Consider the following 16,399-nt stretch of genomic DNA (forward strand, 5'->3'; position numbering starts at 1 on the left):
CCGCAACGGCCGGCGAGTCACTATTGAGTCTTATTTCTTGATCCTGCCCCAAGTCCCTTTAAGTTCAATATTTTAAAATTTAAACTCATTTCAAGTCTGCAAGAAAGAACTCACATTTGTTGTTGTTTTTGTTTGTTGTTTTGTATAGAAACTTATTAGTGGTCTGTCTGTCATCTTTGTCTTTTATCCTTCTGCCTGAGATTTTACAAAAGCAAGTGAATTTGAACATTTATTTAAAAAACAATGGAAAAAGTTGTTTAAGATAGCCATAATGTCATACTACGTACGCTGATGACATGCTATTCTATTTTCCCAATGATTTTTAAACTGTTTTCATTGTGATACATTCATTTCAGTCATGTACTTTTTCTTTATAAAGCCCAATATCACAAATCATAACTTAACCTCACCTGGCTTTACAATCTGGAGAGCATAAAACACCCTCTATACTATATTTCACAATTTCAGTCTAGAGAAATAATGTTTTATTTTGTCTTTCCCTCTTGACCAGCCAATTCATCCTACGATACATTTTTGGCCACTTTGGGGCTGCAGAAACATGTTGTGAACACATCATCATCTTCTCAGTAGATTATATGAACTTTTTGGCAAACAGTTGCTTTTCTAACTGCAACACTTTTATTAGTTTGGAGAAATGCTTGTGTCTACCTCAAGGAGGTAAGAATAATGTTCACTTTTTGTTTAGCTCTTTCTTTGATCTCCAACAGCTTCAAACAAACAGTGAGCTGAAACTCACTATGAAGCTCCATAAAGCATAGAGGAGCTGCAGAGCCAGCTGATGATTCTTGTAGCTTTCACATTGTCACATTGTCATAACCACTTCAGAGGTAATTTCAACATGACCTCCACTCATCCTTTATTGCCCACCTTTTTCATATCACTACAAAGAGAAGACATGATCACGTTGTATTTCCAAATTATCTCAGACACATAAAAAAACATTAAAAACAACAACAAATTAAAAAGATTTCCTTGATTTTATTCACGCACCAATTTTAAACCTTTACATGTTAAGCAGAATAAGGGCTCTGTCTAAATAATGATATCCATCAAATCATTGCTGATTTAAAGACAAATGTTTGAATTATCTGAAATGTTACACACTTTTATTGTGACTTTGCACTTATCCATCTCGCTCATATTTCTAAATATGTATATATAAACCATGGTGAAGCTAAGAGGTGATGCAAGCATGATAAAATAATCTCATGAAAGTTGCTGATTTGATGAAATCTTTATTCATTTCAGATCTTAAAAGTATCAACAAAGGATGAAATGAAGCGAAAGAAATAGAGACAGTGTTGCAGACTGGGAGCGGTATGAGAGTAAAACCAGCAGCAGAGTCCCAGTGAGTCAGGTCACGACTGGGAACACTGGTCTCTCCTCAGTGTCTCTGAGACTGGAGTCTGGGAGCCCTGGGTGGCCTCACAGGTCACAGAGCCCACCTTGCTCCACTGGTCTGCAGGGAGCCTCAGGGTGCTGCTCCAGCTGTAGCGGCCGTCCTTCTCCAGCACCCCGGGGCTCCTGCTCTCCTCCCAGCTGCTGCTGCTGCTGCTGCTGCTGCCGTCCACCTTCCAGGACAGACTCCAGTCTGAGGGGAAGCCCTTGTTGGCCAGACACATGAGCGTGGCCGTCCCCTGCTGCAGCTCCTCACTGGAGGGGGGCAGCACCGTCAGGGTGGGATGGACATCACCTAGGAGACACCAATCAGCTTAGAGGACAGGGACCACACAGCTCTCAGTCAACCAGCAGACACTCGGACACCTTCACTGTGTGAGAGTTGATTTAGTCCTTTAAGGAGTTTCTGTCAGATGGTTTTTCTGCTCCACCAGTCACTCACTCACACATTGTTTCACTTCCTCTCATGCATATCAGCACAGAGAGAATCATCAAACAGAATGAGCTGAAATATATCAAACTACACTGGAAATAAAAGAGATCGAACTTTCTCATCACAATCAGCCAAAACCTGAACTATATGTGACTTTAAAATATTTAGTGGACACATACACAAATACAGAAAATCAACCGACTGCAATCAAATGTTGGACAAGAGGAGCGTTTTGAACACTGCTATCATTGAGGTGAAAAATGACATCTCCTCTTGCAAAACATTTGTAAAACAGGTTTACAGTTTTATCTTTTCTACACTTCAGGCTGTTTAAATGTCACTTTGACAGGAATGTGTAAAGAAATGTTTAGTAAAGCTGCTCTGAGTTAGCCTCCATGATAAAGGAGGAGGATTAAAACATGAATACTAAAAGTGTTGGAATTAAAACAAGATATATTTATCTGCCTCAACCATCCAAAACATGACATTAAAATGACTTCACAGTATATTATTAAAAATTTGTGCAGAAACTTACTTCCAACATTCAGTCTGGTTCCTCCACCAAAAGTCCACCACAGTGATACAAACTCATTGAGCCGCCGTACAAAAACCTCTGACTGTAGAGAGACACGGCTCTCTGACTTTGACACACTGAACTAAACCTACAAGCCCTCAAGATGCAACTTTACTATTAAAGTTGGAAATAATGATTCATCTACTGTCTTAATATTTTACATTGATTGCAATAAGTTTTTTAATTCATATTTCTGAAGCAAACTTTGTCTCTTACTGACAAATATTTTTGCAAAAATTAAACATTAACATGAAAAAATGACTATTTTCCTTGTAATATGAAGAAAAAAAGAAAAAAATGCTCCTGAAATAATAAAAACATTGAAACTTTTGACTTACTTCCAACATTCAGTCTGGTTCCTCCACCGAACGTGCACCACAGTGATACAAACTCATTGAGCCGCCGTACAAAAACCTCTGACTGTAGAGAGACATGGCTCTCTGACTTTGACACAAACAAACTCAACAAAATTAGTCTCTGATTGTAAAATATTATCAGCTGATATGAAAAGTGACGATAACACAGAGCCACAGATTTACACAATGTATGTTTTTATTTGATACATGTTCATTTTTAATGAAACTTAATTTACTCTTCATTTCATTTAAACAAGACAGACGACATTGTGAAACACATTTTTCAAGACACATGAAGCCAAACTCGTACAAAATTGACATTGAAAATATCCTAATCAATACTTTAAGTGATTGATCCATTGATAAACAGCATGATGAGAGTAATCCAAGTCCCTGTTGGAGTCAGTCAGAGCATTTCCATAGAGAGCCACTTTGCATCAGCAGCACCATGCTCCAGTGCTCTGGGAGAGTTTATAGTCCTGAGAGTTGAACACTGGATGACTGACAGCTGTCCTTCATGACAACAGAAGACACAGAATTCCTCCTCATCAAAAACATGACTTTGATCTGCGTCCTCATCTGGACTCTCCTCTGCTGCTGCTTCACAGGTAAAGTCCAGAGAATCAAACTCCTCTCCTCTATGAACATCCGTCCCTCTGAAATGAAGCCGACAAAACCATGACGCTGCTTTATGTTTTTGTCTCTGTGTCCTCAGAGTCCAGAGGTCAGATCACAGTGACTCAGCCTGGAGCAGTGAGCTCTGCTCTGGGAGGCTCCGTCACCATCAACTGTCGGACCAGTCAGGATGTTTATTATAACTACCCATACCACTATTTAGCCTGGTACCAACAGAGAGATGGAGAAACTCCTAAACTTCTCATTTACTGCGCTAGCACTCGAGAATCAGGGATTCCAGGTCGTTTTACAGGCAGTGGATCAAACTCTGCCTTCACTCTGACCATCAGTGGAGTTCAGGCTGAAGATGCAGCAGTTTACTACTGTCAGAGTTATCACTACATCAACAGTCAGTGGGTGTTCACACAGTGAAAAACTGTCGTACAAAAACCTCCCTCAGTCAGACTGAACAGAAACTGAACTGACTGCTGCAGCTGGAAGCTACTGCAGAGACTGATACACTTCACTGAGGACACACACACACACACACACACACACACACACACACACACACACTACATATTTTCCATCACAGTGTCTCACCTTCCATTTATATCTAATTATAATCCCATGCTCTTATTTGATTTGCCATATAATCAGGAGGAGCCAAACGAGGACAGTTAATGAAAACACTTGTGACCTTTGACCTCAGCTTGATACTGTATCACATTAGATAAGAACATTTGTTCCTGTAAGACGACATGAAGACACAGAGCAGCATCAGAAACAATCCTGATCAAGGTTGGCCCAAAAAAAGCTGTTATCCTCAAATCATAACTGATATTATCTTAAATAAATAAAATGATGTTCAGTGAAGAAAATTTCAATGTCAGACACTTTTAATCATTTTTCAAGAACCATGAACCACAAATCATTAAATTCTTGCTTAAAATGTTACAAATAAATTCATATAGATCAAACTAGAAAGACTATAGAAGAATATCCACAGTCTGAAAACAATGAGAAAGTAATGAGGAAATAATGGAGTTGTTATTTTAGTGACTGTGCATTAATCTGACAAATGTTCCTCATATATCATGTGTGTGGAAAAAGAAGGTCAAAGACATGTCACATTTATAATAAAGGTAATGAAATCTTTATTGTTGTAAAATGTTGAAACAGAAGCAAGAACACATTAATGTTGAAACATGTTGAGAGAAAGAGAGAACAGAGAGAGAGCTGAGAGCAGTATGAGAGTAAAACCAGCAGCAGAGTCCCAGTGAGTCAGGTCAGGACTGGGAACACTGGTCTCTCCTCAGTGTCTCTGAGACTGGAGTCTGGGAGCCCTGGGTGGCCTCACAGGTCACAGAGCCCACCTTCCTCCACTGATCTGCAGGGAGCCTCAGGGTGCTGCTCCAGATGTAGCGGCCATCCTTCTCCAGCACCCCGGGGCTCCTGCTCTCCTCCCAGCTGCTGCTGCTGCTGCTCCTGCTGCTGCTGCCGTCCACCTTCCAGGACAGACTCCAGTCTGAGGGGAAGCCCTTGTTGGCCAGACACATGAGCGTGGCCTTCCCCTGCTGCAGCTCCTCACTGGAGGGGGGCAGCACCGTCAGGGTGGGGACGACTCGACCCACTGCAGAGAGAGAGAGATTAATAAAGTTTATATGAGCTCAACTAAACTCCATCCTGTTGGCTGCAGCAGAGGAGCTTCTAGTTCTGTTGGTCTTCCTCAGATTGGATGAAACTGATCTGAAATGTTTCACTTCCCTCTCTGAGCTCAGTAACCACGGCAACAGACAGGCATCACTGCGGAACCATGACGACAGACAGGTTTCAGTACTAAAGATAAAAAGTTAAAACTGGCACGCTGTAAATCTAGTGCATACTTTATAATCAATAAAGTTCAAATTCAGAGGTTCATGGTGAAACACACGATGAAGATTGTGACACTTTTAGTGTTTTAACTCTCTGTAATATTTCTTGTCTCGAGCCAAAACCTCATAAATGATCAAATGTGTTTGTTCTCTTCATGTAAGCAGAAATCATCACTGAACAGTCAGGCTTCATTACTGAAACATTCAAATTCATTCTGTTAACAACTCAACTACTTTTTAAAACTTGCCAAAGATAAAATGATGGACTGACTTCAAAACAGTTTGTCTGGGAGAAACATGGTGTAATACACATGCACATTAAACACTAAACCAAATGTTATTGACAGAATTATTGAGTCAGAATATTTAAACTTAACCTTTTCAAAATATTTTCTTCATACAGAGTAATGTTGAGTCGTTTTCTACTAAAAATTGATCAGAATGTTGAAAATGAAAGAAAGTTTGAGAGGAGTGGATTTCAGTCTAGTTAATGACACTGTGAAGCCTTCAAGAATTATTCTAAATATATCACATTTTAAATATCAGGCCAAGTATTGCTATAGGGTCTACAGCCATGAAGTTCACATAGAAAAGATACAACATTTGTGTTATTAAAGAAGTCAAATGTACTTACAGTTAACATTCAGTCTGGTTCCTCCACCGAACGTGTACCACAGTGATACAAACTCATTGAGCCGCCGTACAAAAACCTCTGACTGTAGAGAGACACGGCTCTCTGACTTTGACACAAACAAACTCAACAAAATTAGTCTCTGATTGTAAAATATTATCAGCTGATATGAAAAGTGACGATAACACAGAGCCACAGATTTACACAATGTGTGTTTTTATTTGATATATGTTCATTTTTAATGAAACTTAATTTACTCTTCATTTCATTTAAACAAGACAGACGACATTGTGAAACACATTTTTCAAGAAACATGAAGCCAAACTCGAATAAAATTGACATTGAAAATATCCTAATCAATACTTTAAGTGATTGATCCATTGATAAACAGCATGATGAGAGTAATCCAAGTCCCTGTTGGAGTCAGTCAGAGCATTTCCATAGAGAGCCACTTTGCATCAGCAGCACCATGCTCCAGTGCTCTGGGAGAGTTTATAGTCCTGAGAGTTGAACACTGGATGACTGACAGCTGTCCTTCATGACAACAGAAGACACAGAAATCCTCCTCATCAAAAACATGACTTTGATCTGCGTCCTCATCTGGACTCTCCTCTGCTGCTGCTTCACAGGTAAATTCCAGAGAATCAAACTCCTCTCCTCTATGAACATCCGTCCCTCTGAAATGAAGCCGACAAAACCATGACGCTGCTTTATGTTTTTGTCTCTGTGTCCTCAGAGTCCAGAGGTCAGGTCACAGTGACTCAGCCTGGAGCAGTGAGCTCTGTTCTGGGAGGCTCCGTCACCATCAACTGTAGGACCAGTCAGGATGTTTATTATAGCAGCCCATACCACCTTTTAGCCTGGTACCAACAGAGAGATGGAGAATCTCCTAAACTCCTCATTTACTGGGCTAGCACTTGAACATCAGGGATTCCAGGTCGTTTTACAGGCAGTGGATCAAACTCTGCCTTCACTCTGACCATCAGTGGAGTTCAGGCTGAAGATGCAGCAGTTTACTACTGTCAAAGTCAACATCACATCAACAGTCAGTATCTGTTCAAACAGTGAAAAACCGTCGTACAAAAACCTCCCTCAGTCAGACTGAACAGAAACTGAACTGACTGCTGCAGCTGGAAGCTACTGCAGAGATTGATACACTTCACTGAGGACACACACACACACACACACACACACACACACATCCATCCAGGTCACATTATAATTCCACGTTCATATCTCATTTGCTAAATACTCCAGAGGGGCCAACCTGGGACAGCTAATGACAAAAGTCTTGGTCATGATCTTTGACCTCAGCTTCATTCTGGATTGCAGCCATTTCAACTATATGCAATTAATCAAACCACTCAAGTGTAAGTTACATCATCATTATGAATAAAACACACAAAATGAGGCCAATTTAAAATTGGCAGCATATAACATTTGGTGTTTCTGGTTCTCTGTAGTTGACAGATGTACTTCCAGTCAGAAAACGTACAAAAAATATGTTGTTACAATCTGAATACATTTAATTCTGACACCTGGTGTTTAGGATTCAACATTTATTCCAGATGTACTCGGTGCATCTCCTCTTGTCTCTGCTATTTAGACTTTAAGATGCCATATCTCTAAATCATGAACAGATACAAATAATGAACTGCAACTGGGTTCAGGGCTTTAAGGGTCCACCACATGGAGGATCGGACATGTTACTCCAGCTTTAATGCTTCAGATTATCTTACAAATATTTGTCCACTGTAGTGCACACCATGCAGAAAAAGGGATAAATATTTGTATAGATGGTCTACGTGTGTGTAGCATGAAGGGGCTACAGCTTACATTTCATTGTGCACCTTAGATTGCAACATGACAGATAAATTAACTTTATTACCTTGAATTAGTGCAGGAAAAACTCAAACTTCCTGTTGCTTTAATTGGAAGTTTGTATAACTTTAAACAAAGTCTTAGACTGGAAGCACAGATGGTAGTTTGCATATTTTACAGTGTGATCACATCTTCTACTGCAGACACAGATAATTCCCAACCACATATTGGTGTGATATAGGAGTCTCAGATGGTTTCAGTGGGAGTCAGTCTGGGACTATCTTCACTCTGACCATCACTGGAGTTCATACTGAAGATGCAGGAGTTTACTACTGTCAGCAGGATTACAGCCGCCCGTTCACACAGTGACACAATGTCATACAACAACCTCCCTCAGCTAAAGAGGAACTGATCTGAATAAACAGCTGCAGAAAACTGAAAGACAATATATGACTATAATAGATGTTATAACATTTTTTAATTCTAATATTTTACACTGACAATAAAAACCGCATTTAAAAAAAATATTAAACATTATTTTAGGAAACATTTAAATATTTAACCTCCTCTGAGTTTGATGTCAACTCATTCAACAGGTAAGCTAATATAGAAGATAATACATCAGTACTTTCATTCTTCAGAATAGTTTTTGCGGAGTTTTGTGAGATTATTCTTAATATATATCCAAGAAAAATACACAGTGTGGAACTGCATCATTAAATCTACAGTATATCAAGCTTCATATATTCAGTTAAAGAGTTAAGTTGGATCCTGATATTTTCTTCATCATTGCTGCATGTCTCTTTAAGTTCAACATTTTAAAATTTAAACTCATTTCAAGTCTGCAAGAAAGAACTCACATTTGTTGTTGTTTTTGTTTGTATAGAAACTTATTAGTGGTCTGTCTGTCATCTTTGTCTTTTATCCTTCTGCCTGAGATTTTACAAAAGCAAGTGAATTTGAACATTTATTTGAAAAAAATAGATAAAGTTGTTTAAGATAGCCATAATGTCATACTGCATACGCTGATGACATGCTATTCTATTTTCTCAATGATTTTTCAACTGTTTTCATTGTGATACATTCATTTCAGTCATGTACTTTTTCTTTAAAAAGCCCAACATCACAAATCATAACTTAACCTCACCTGGCTTTACAATCTGGAGAGCATAAAACACCCTCTATACTATATTTCACAATTTCAGTCTAGAAAAATAATGTTCTATTTTGTCTTACCCTCTTGACCAGCCAATTAATCCTACGATACATTTTTGGCCATTTCGGGGCTGCAGAAACATGTTGTGAACACATCATCATCTTCTAAGTAGATTATATGAACTTTTTGGCAAACAGTTGCTTTTCCTACTACAACACTTTCATTAGTTTGGAGAATTGTTTGTGTCTACCTGAAGGAGGTAAGAATAATGTTCACTTTTTGTTTAGCTCTTTCTTTGATCTCCAACAGCTTCAAACAAACAGTGAGCTGAAACTCACTATGAAGCTCCATAAAGCATAGAGGAGCTGCAGAGCCAGCTGATGATTCTTGTGGGTTTCACGTTGTCACATTGTCATAACCACTTCAGAGGTAATTTCAACATGATCTCCACTCATCCTTTATTGCCGACCTCTACCACTACAAAGAGAAAACATGATTATGTTGTATTTCCAAATTATCTCAGACACATAAAAAAAAACATTTAAAAAATCAACAAATAAAAGATTCCTTGATTTTATTCTCGTGCCAATTTTAAACCTTTAGCTGTTAAGCAGAATACGGGCTCTGTCTAAATAATGATATCCATCAAATCATTGCTGATTTAAAGACAAATATTTGAATTATCTGAAATGTTACACACTTTTATTGTGACTTTGCACTTATCCATCTCGCTCATGTTTCTAAATATGTATATATAAACCATGGTGAAGCTAAGAGGTGATGCAAGCATGATAAAATAATCTCATGAAAGTTGCTGATTTGATGAAATCTTTATTCATTTCAGATCTTAAAAGTATCAACAAAGGATGAAATGAAGCAAAAGAAATAGAGACAGTGTTGCAGACTGAGAGCAGTATGAGAGTAAAACCAGCAGCAGAGTCCCAGTGAGTCAGGTCAGGACTGGGAACACTGGTCTCTCCTCAGTGTCTCTGAGACTGGAGTCTGGGAGCCCTGGGTGGCCTCACAGGTCACAGAGCCCACCTTCCTCCACTGGTCTGCAGGGAGCCTCAGGGTGCTGCTCCAGATGTAGCGGCCGTCCTTCTCCAGCACCCCGGGGCTCCTGCTCTCCTCCCAGCTGCTGCTGCTGCTGCTGCTGCTGCTGCTGCTGCCGTCCACCTTCCAGGACAGACTCCAGTCTGAGGGGAAGCCCTTGTTGGCCAGACACATGAGCGTGGCCGTCCCCTGCTGCAGCTCCTCACTGGAGGGGGGCAGCACCGTCAGGGTGGGGACGACTCCATCCACTGTAGAGAGAGAGAGATTAATAAAGTTTATATGAGCTCAACTAAACTCCATCCTGTTGGCTGCAGCAGAGGAGCTTCTAGTTCTGTTGGTCTTCCTCAGATTGGATGAAACTGATCTTAAATGTTTCACTTCCCTCTCTGAGCTCAGTAACCATGGCAACAGACAGGCATCACTGCCGAACCATGACGACAGACAGGTTTCAGTACTAAAGATAAAAAGTTCAAACTGACACGCTGTAAATCTAGTGCATACTTAATAATTAATAAAGTTCAAATTCAGAGGTTCATGGTGAAACACACGATGAAGATTGTGACACTTTTAGTGTTTTAACTCTCTTAAATATTTCTTGTCTCGAGCCAAAACCTCATAAATGATCAAATGTGTTTATTCTCTTCATGTAAGCAGAAATCATCACTGAACAGTCAGGCTTCATTACTGAAACATTCAAATTTTAAAACTCATAAAATTCTCATAAAGAAAATTCTAGATTGACTTCAAAATTGTTTGTCTGGGAGAAACATGGTGTAATACACATCCACATTAAACACTAAACCAAATGTTATTGACAGAATTATTGAGTCAGAATATTTAAACTTAACCTTTTCAAAGTATTTTCTTCATACAGAGTAATGTTGAGTCATTTTCTACAAAAAATTTATCAGAATGTTGAAAATGAAAGATAAAGTTTGAGAGGAGTGGATTTCCGTCTAGTTAATGACACTGTGAAGCCTTCAAGAATTATTCTAAATATATCACATTTCAAATATCAGGTCAAGTATTGCTATAGGGTCTACAGCCATGAAGTTCACATAGAAAATATACAAAATCTGTGTTATTAAAGGAGTCAAATGTACTTACAGTTAACATTCAATCTGGTTCCTCCACCAAACGTGTACCACAGTGATACAAACTCATTGAGCCGCCGTACAAAAACCTCTGACTGTAGAGAGACACGGCTTTCTGACTTTGACACAAACAAACTCAACAAAATTAGTCTCTGATTGTAAAATATTATCAGCTGATATGAAAAGTGACGATAACACAGAGCCACAGAATTACACAGTGTATGTTTTTATTTGATATATGTTCATTTTAATGAAACTTAGTTTACTCTTCATTTAATTTAAACAAGACAGACGACATTGTGAAACACATTTTTCAAGAAACATGAAGCCAAACTTGAATAAAATTGACATTGAAAATATCCTAATCAATACTTTAAGTGATTGATCCATTGATAAACAGCATGATGAGAGTAATCCAAGTCCCTGTTGGAGTCAGTCAGAGCATTTCCATAGAGAGCCACTTTGCATCAGCAGCACCATGCTCCAGTGCTCTGGGAGAGTTTATAGTCCTGAGAGTTGAACACTGGATGACTGACAGCTGTCCTTCATGACAACAGAAGACACAGAAATCCTCCTCATCAAAAACATGACTTTGATCTGCGTCCTCATCTGGACTCTCCTCTGCTGCTGCTTCACAGGTAAAGTCCAGAGAATCAAACTCTCCTCTATGAACATCCGTCCCTCTGAAATGAAGCCGACAAAACCATGACGCTGCTTTATGTTTTTGTCTCTGTGTCCTCAGAGTCCAGAGGTCAGATCACAGTGACTCAGCCTGGAGCAGTGAGCTCTGTTCTGGGAGGCTCCGTCACCATCAACTGTCGGACCAGTCAGGATGTTTATAAATACTATTTAGCCTGGTACCAACAGATAGATGGAGAAACTCCTAAACTTCTCATTTACTATACTAGCAGAAAAGCTTCGGGGATTCAAGGTCGTTTTACAGGTAGTGGATCATACTCTGACTTCACTCTGACCATCAGTGGAGTTCAGGCTGAAGATGCAGCAGTTTACTACTGTCTGAGTGAACATTACATCGACAGTCACTATGTGTTCACACAGTGAAAAACCGTCGTACAAAAACCTCCCTCAGTCAGACTGAACAGAGACTGAACTGACTGCTGCAGCTGGAAGCTACTGCAGAGACTGATACACTTCACTGAGGACACACACACACACGCACACAATAACCATTTCACATTCATATAAATGCAGTCAAGTGTTGTTGGCCATCATTAGATCATAAAAATAGGTCTCTAACAGACACAAAAACAACACATTTCATCATTAGTTTCATTGTAGACACAGTTTCTGACCTGTCTGGAAACTCATTTAATGAGAAAACTGTGCTGAACTCTTCAAACTCTTTTCAGACTGAAACATTTATGTCAAGAATGTTCGTATGCAAACCTTTTATGATAAATTCAGTTGTTTACAGGAAAGCAATCCTTACAGCTGAAACTTACAGAACTTAAAAGTCAAACATTTTAATATTTTAAATATTTTAAAGCATCATAAACCTGATTTGAAGTAACACATTGACAACATCAGATCATGTAAAGCTTGAAATACACTTCTGCAGCACAGCAGGTGACTGACAGTTATTTGTAACCTGCACAACATTTGAATGACAGTAGTGTCTATTATTGCCAATGAAAAAGACACAAAGCAGCTGTGATAACTTTCTCTGACATTTACTTTATTAAACAAATCAGTAAAAAGTGAAGCTGAAGAGAGGGAGAGAGTTTTATCCATCAACACTTTCTTTTATTGATCTACCTGCTTCAGGATACCACAGCTAAACACTGTCAGGCTGCACTGACACAACTATCAGATTTCACCTGCATTACATATGCTCACCATTTTTCATGTTTATCTAACATTACAAAATGCTGCTCAGAAGAACTGTGAGGATATAAATGATCTACTGTTTCAAATGAAGACATCACCACGACAGGACTTATTGTAATAATATGCGTGAACATCACTGAGTTGATCAATTGGTCTTTATTGTTTTAACATTCAGAGAATATCAGCTTTACTGCAAGCTACACAAATTACACTTTCAAACTGTGATGAATCTGGAGAGAGAGATGGAGTTATCATTTTATGCAGATGATACACTGATTTTATTTCTAATTCTGAATTTTTATATTGTATTTAGATTTTTTTAAGTCAGAAATTAAGATTAATTATCAGGAACAAATTCATCTTCTTAAAGGCAAGATGATAGTAACACCAGGTGACTTTTTGATTCACCACAACAACAAAAATTGTATTGATACCCAAATTAATAAGACTATATAAAACAGAAAAGACTGCCGGATGAAGTCAACAGTCTTAAAACCATTCAGTACACAGTACACAGCACTCAGCCCGGAGCAGTGAGCTCTGCTCTGGGATGCTCCGTCACCATCAACTGTAAGACCAGTCAGAACGTTTATTATAGCAGCTACCACCGTTTAGCCTGGTACCAACAGAGAGATGGAAAAATTCCTAAACGTCTCATTTACTCTGCTAGCACTCGAGAATCAGGGATTCCAGGTCGTTTTACAGGCAGTGGATCAAACTCTGCCTTCACTTTGACCATCAGTGGAGTTCAGGCTGAAGATACAGCAGTTTACTACTGTCTAGGGGAATTCTGGTATAACAGTGTGTTTTCGTTCACACAGTGAAAAACCGTCGTACAAAAACCTCCCTCAGTCAGACTGAACAGAAATTGAACTGACTGTTGCAGCTGGAAGCTACTGCAGAGACTGATACACTTCACTGAGGACACACACACACACACACTTTCTCACACACCAGTAGTTGGCTAAAATGCTACAAACATAAATTGCAGTGTCTTTTATGAATTGATATTTGAAACGATCAAAAAACAGGTTGTATGCCGATGACATCCCGCTATATGTCACAAAATCCTCCTCCTCAACATTTCACCAAACTGAATCATAGTAAGAAAAGCTCTAGAGGTAATGTTGGCTTTCCCATAACTTTGCCTGGTCCAGTCAGAAATATGATAGCTCCTAAACAGCAAACTTTCGGGGGCAATTCACAAAGGATCCGGTCATCTAGCATATTTTGTTATCTGCCTTGGCGGATAATTCAATGAGAGATGTGCAAATGGCAAAAGACTGCCTCATTTATATTTAGTGTATTTACAAAAATGAGAAAGGCTTCAACACAGTTATTTTAATACATTTTTAGTTTATTTAAAGTTGTGCTTGTAAGTTAAACTTTGGAACATGAAAGAAATAACTGATAGATGTTCGGTACTGTGGAAAGGTAAAACTAACACAAATGTGTCAATTTTAGATTATTCTGAATAAAAATAAACATGTCATGCTCATTTTCATTTCACAGAAGAAACAAAAAACCAACAGAACTTCAAAGGGATCTTCATTTTAATTTTTCATCTTTCAAAACCTCCTTGTCTCCGTCGACCTTTGGGTGCTCGGAGATTTGGTCGAAGGGTTCGCTGCTGGAACACCCTTGGAAAGCAAACGGCTAAGAGATAAGCAGGTTTCAGTCTGGTGAGAGGAGGCTGAGTTGCGGTCCTTGGCATCTGTCTTTCACTCCTGCCTCCTGCTCATGGACCACAGCAGGAAATGTGTACGGCTTTCCGTCTGACGGAGGCTCCTCTCAAAGCTCAACCACATCTCAGCCAGTTCCCCCTGCAGCTTGTCAAACCAGGCACGCTGAATGTCCAAGAAGTCCTGCTTATCCAACCTTGTACCCCATTCCTTTTGTGGTGTGGTGGCATGTGAGGAAGTGGTGGTTTGTGAGGACATGCTGGTATATGGGGACATGGTGGTATATGGGGACATGGTGGTTTGTGAGGACTAGGTGGTATATGAGGACATGCTGGTATATGAGGACATGCAGGTATATGAGGACATGCTGGTATTTGGGGACATGCTGGTATATGGGGACATGGTGGTTTATGAGGACCAGGTGGTATATTGCGACATGGAAACATTTGAGGACATTGCTTTCTGTTCACCACCTTCCTCTTCCTCTGCTGGTGGTCCTGAAGCTGCCAGTGAAGCAGACGAGAACATTTGGTCACCATGTTGTATGATATTATCAATATAAAATTGTGAAATAAAACAATTTAGGGAAATTCCATTTAGAAACTGTTATCTCCCTTCTCTGTCTCCACCTGGCCGACATCATGTTATTACCCCTTTCTCCTTCTCATAGATTGGGTACTCACTCTCTGAATCTCCACCTCCAGCAGCACTTCAGTAGAGTTATTTTCTCCCACATGGTTCCAGGCCTGACACATGTAAAGTCCAGCGTTGACTTCTCCAGAGAGGGTAAAGACAGGATCTGCCCTGAGGTCACCCTGAGTAGGGAGCTGGAGGCAGTCCTCCTGCACCAGGTGTATCTGCCTGCAGCTGGGTTGGCAGTACTGCTGCAGGTCAGGTTAACACTGCTGCCCCCTGCCAGGCTGCCATTGTGACTGACATCAATTAACACGTTCACTGGAGCATCTGTGCAAAAATCTGAGAAACTGCTGTCACCATATATTCATGTCTGGATTACTATACAAATTAAAAATACTAACATCTTCACATTATTTCTGGATTATGATCCTGTTTGGTCTGACACAAATTTAAATCTGCACCTCTAAAACTGGTATAGAGGAAATGCAAGAAAATTAGTTAATTACTACACTTAGTGGAGCAGTGTCATACGGCATTGGCTCGCCTGTGGACCACTGTTATATCCCCATAATGTAAAATTGTCAACTTTAACAATTTCAGTGTCATAAAGATGATGTCCATTGTCATTTAAAAATACATGTTTTTAAATTGATTAATGCAACATATTTGTGATTTTTGCTTCGATAATTGCACATACAGTACAACACAATTAGCTTTTGTCAATTTGACCTTAAAAATACTCGACGTATTTGCTTAGATTAATTTAGCATTTTTAAGTGTATTGTAAATTATCAGCGATGGTACAATAGTCATGTACACCAAACCTCCTAAAAATTAAGAGTAAAAGCTTGTTATAACACATAATGTTCTCGTTAGTACACTCACACTGAACATCCAGAAACACAGGATGGCTTCGCACTGACTCCTTTTTTTTTATTTGTCTAAGAAGTGAATTTCATAATTTTTACAGTTCTGTGTATTCTAAGCTTCACCAATCACTTTATTGTTCTATCTTATTAATTTTCCTACTGGATTGGGTTGGATATTTATTAAAAATAATTGTTGCAGAATGTTTTACATTAATCAAGTAATCAACAGTACATCATTTTTTACCTGACTGGTTTTCAAAAAAAGTAATATCTCCATTAGTTTTCACATTGTTGCAACCTCATGTTGATTCTGTGTAGCATACATTTTGTTCTATCGC

General features: G+C 39.2%; 3 gene segments (V, D, J or C); all 3 read right to left on the reverse strand.

Moving 5' to 3' along the window:
• Positions 1 to 1,240: 1,240 nt before the first annotated feature.
• Positions 1,241 to 4,007, reverse strand: LOC140994112 (Ig kappa-b4 chain C region-like). The segment is given in 3 exon segments: positions 1,241 to 1,714; positions 2,765 to 2,866; positions 4,001 to 4,007. Coding segments are annotated over 3 exon segments (444 nt in total).
• Positions 4,008 to 4,535: 528 nt separating this feature from the next.
• On the reverse strand, positions 4,536 to 8,992 carry LOC140994113 (Ig kappa-b4 chain C region-like). The segment is given in 3 exon segments: positions 4,536 to 5,030; positions 5,906 to 6,011; positions 8,960 to 8,992. Coding segments are annotated over 3 exon segments (483 nt in total).
• A 773-nt stretch (positions 8,993 to 9,765) lies between these two features.
• Positions 9,766 to 14,832, reverse strand: LOC140994114 (Ig kappa-b4 chain C region-like). The segment is given in 2 exon segments: positions 9,766 to 10,180; positions 14,640 to 14,832. Coding segments are annotated over 2 exon segments (540 nt in total).
• Between the last annotated feature and the right edge of the window lie 1,567 nt (positions 14,833 to 16,399).

This window comes from Pagrus major, chromosome 3, assembly GCF_040436345.1.
Source record: "Pagrus major chromosome 3, Pma_NU_1.0".
Lineage (NCBI taxonomy): Eukaryota > Metazoa > Chordata > Actinopteri > Spariformes > Sparidae > Pagrus > Pagrus major.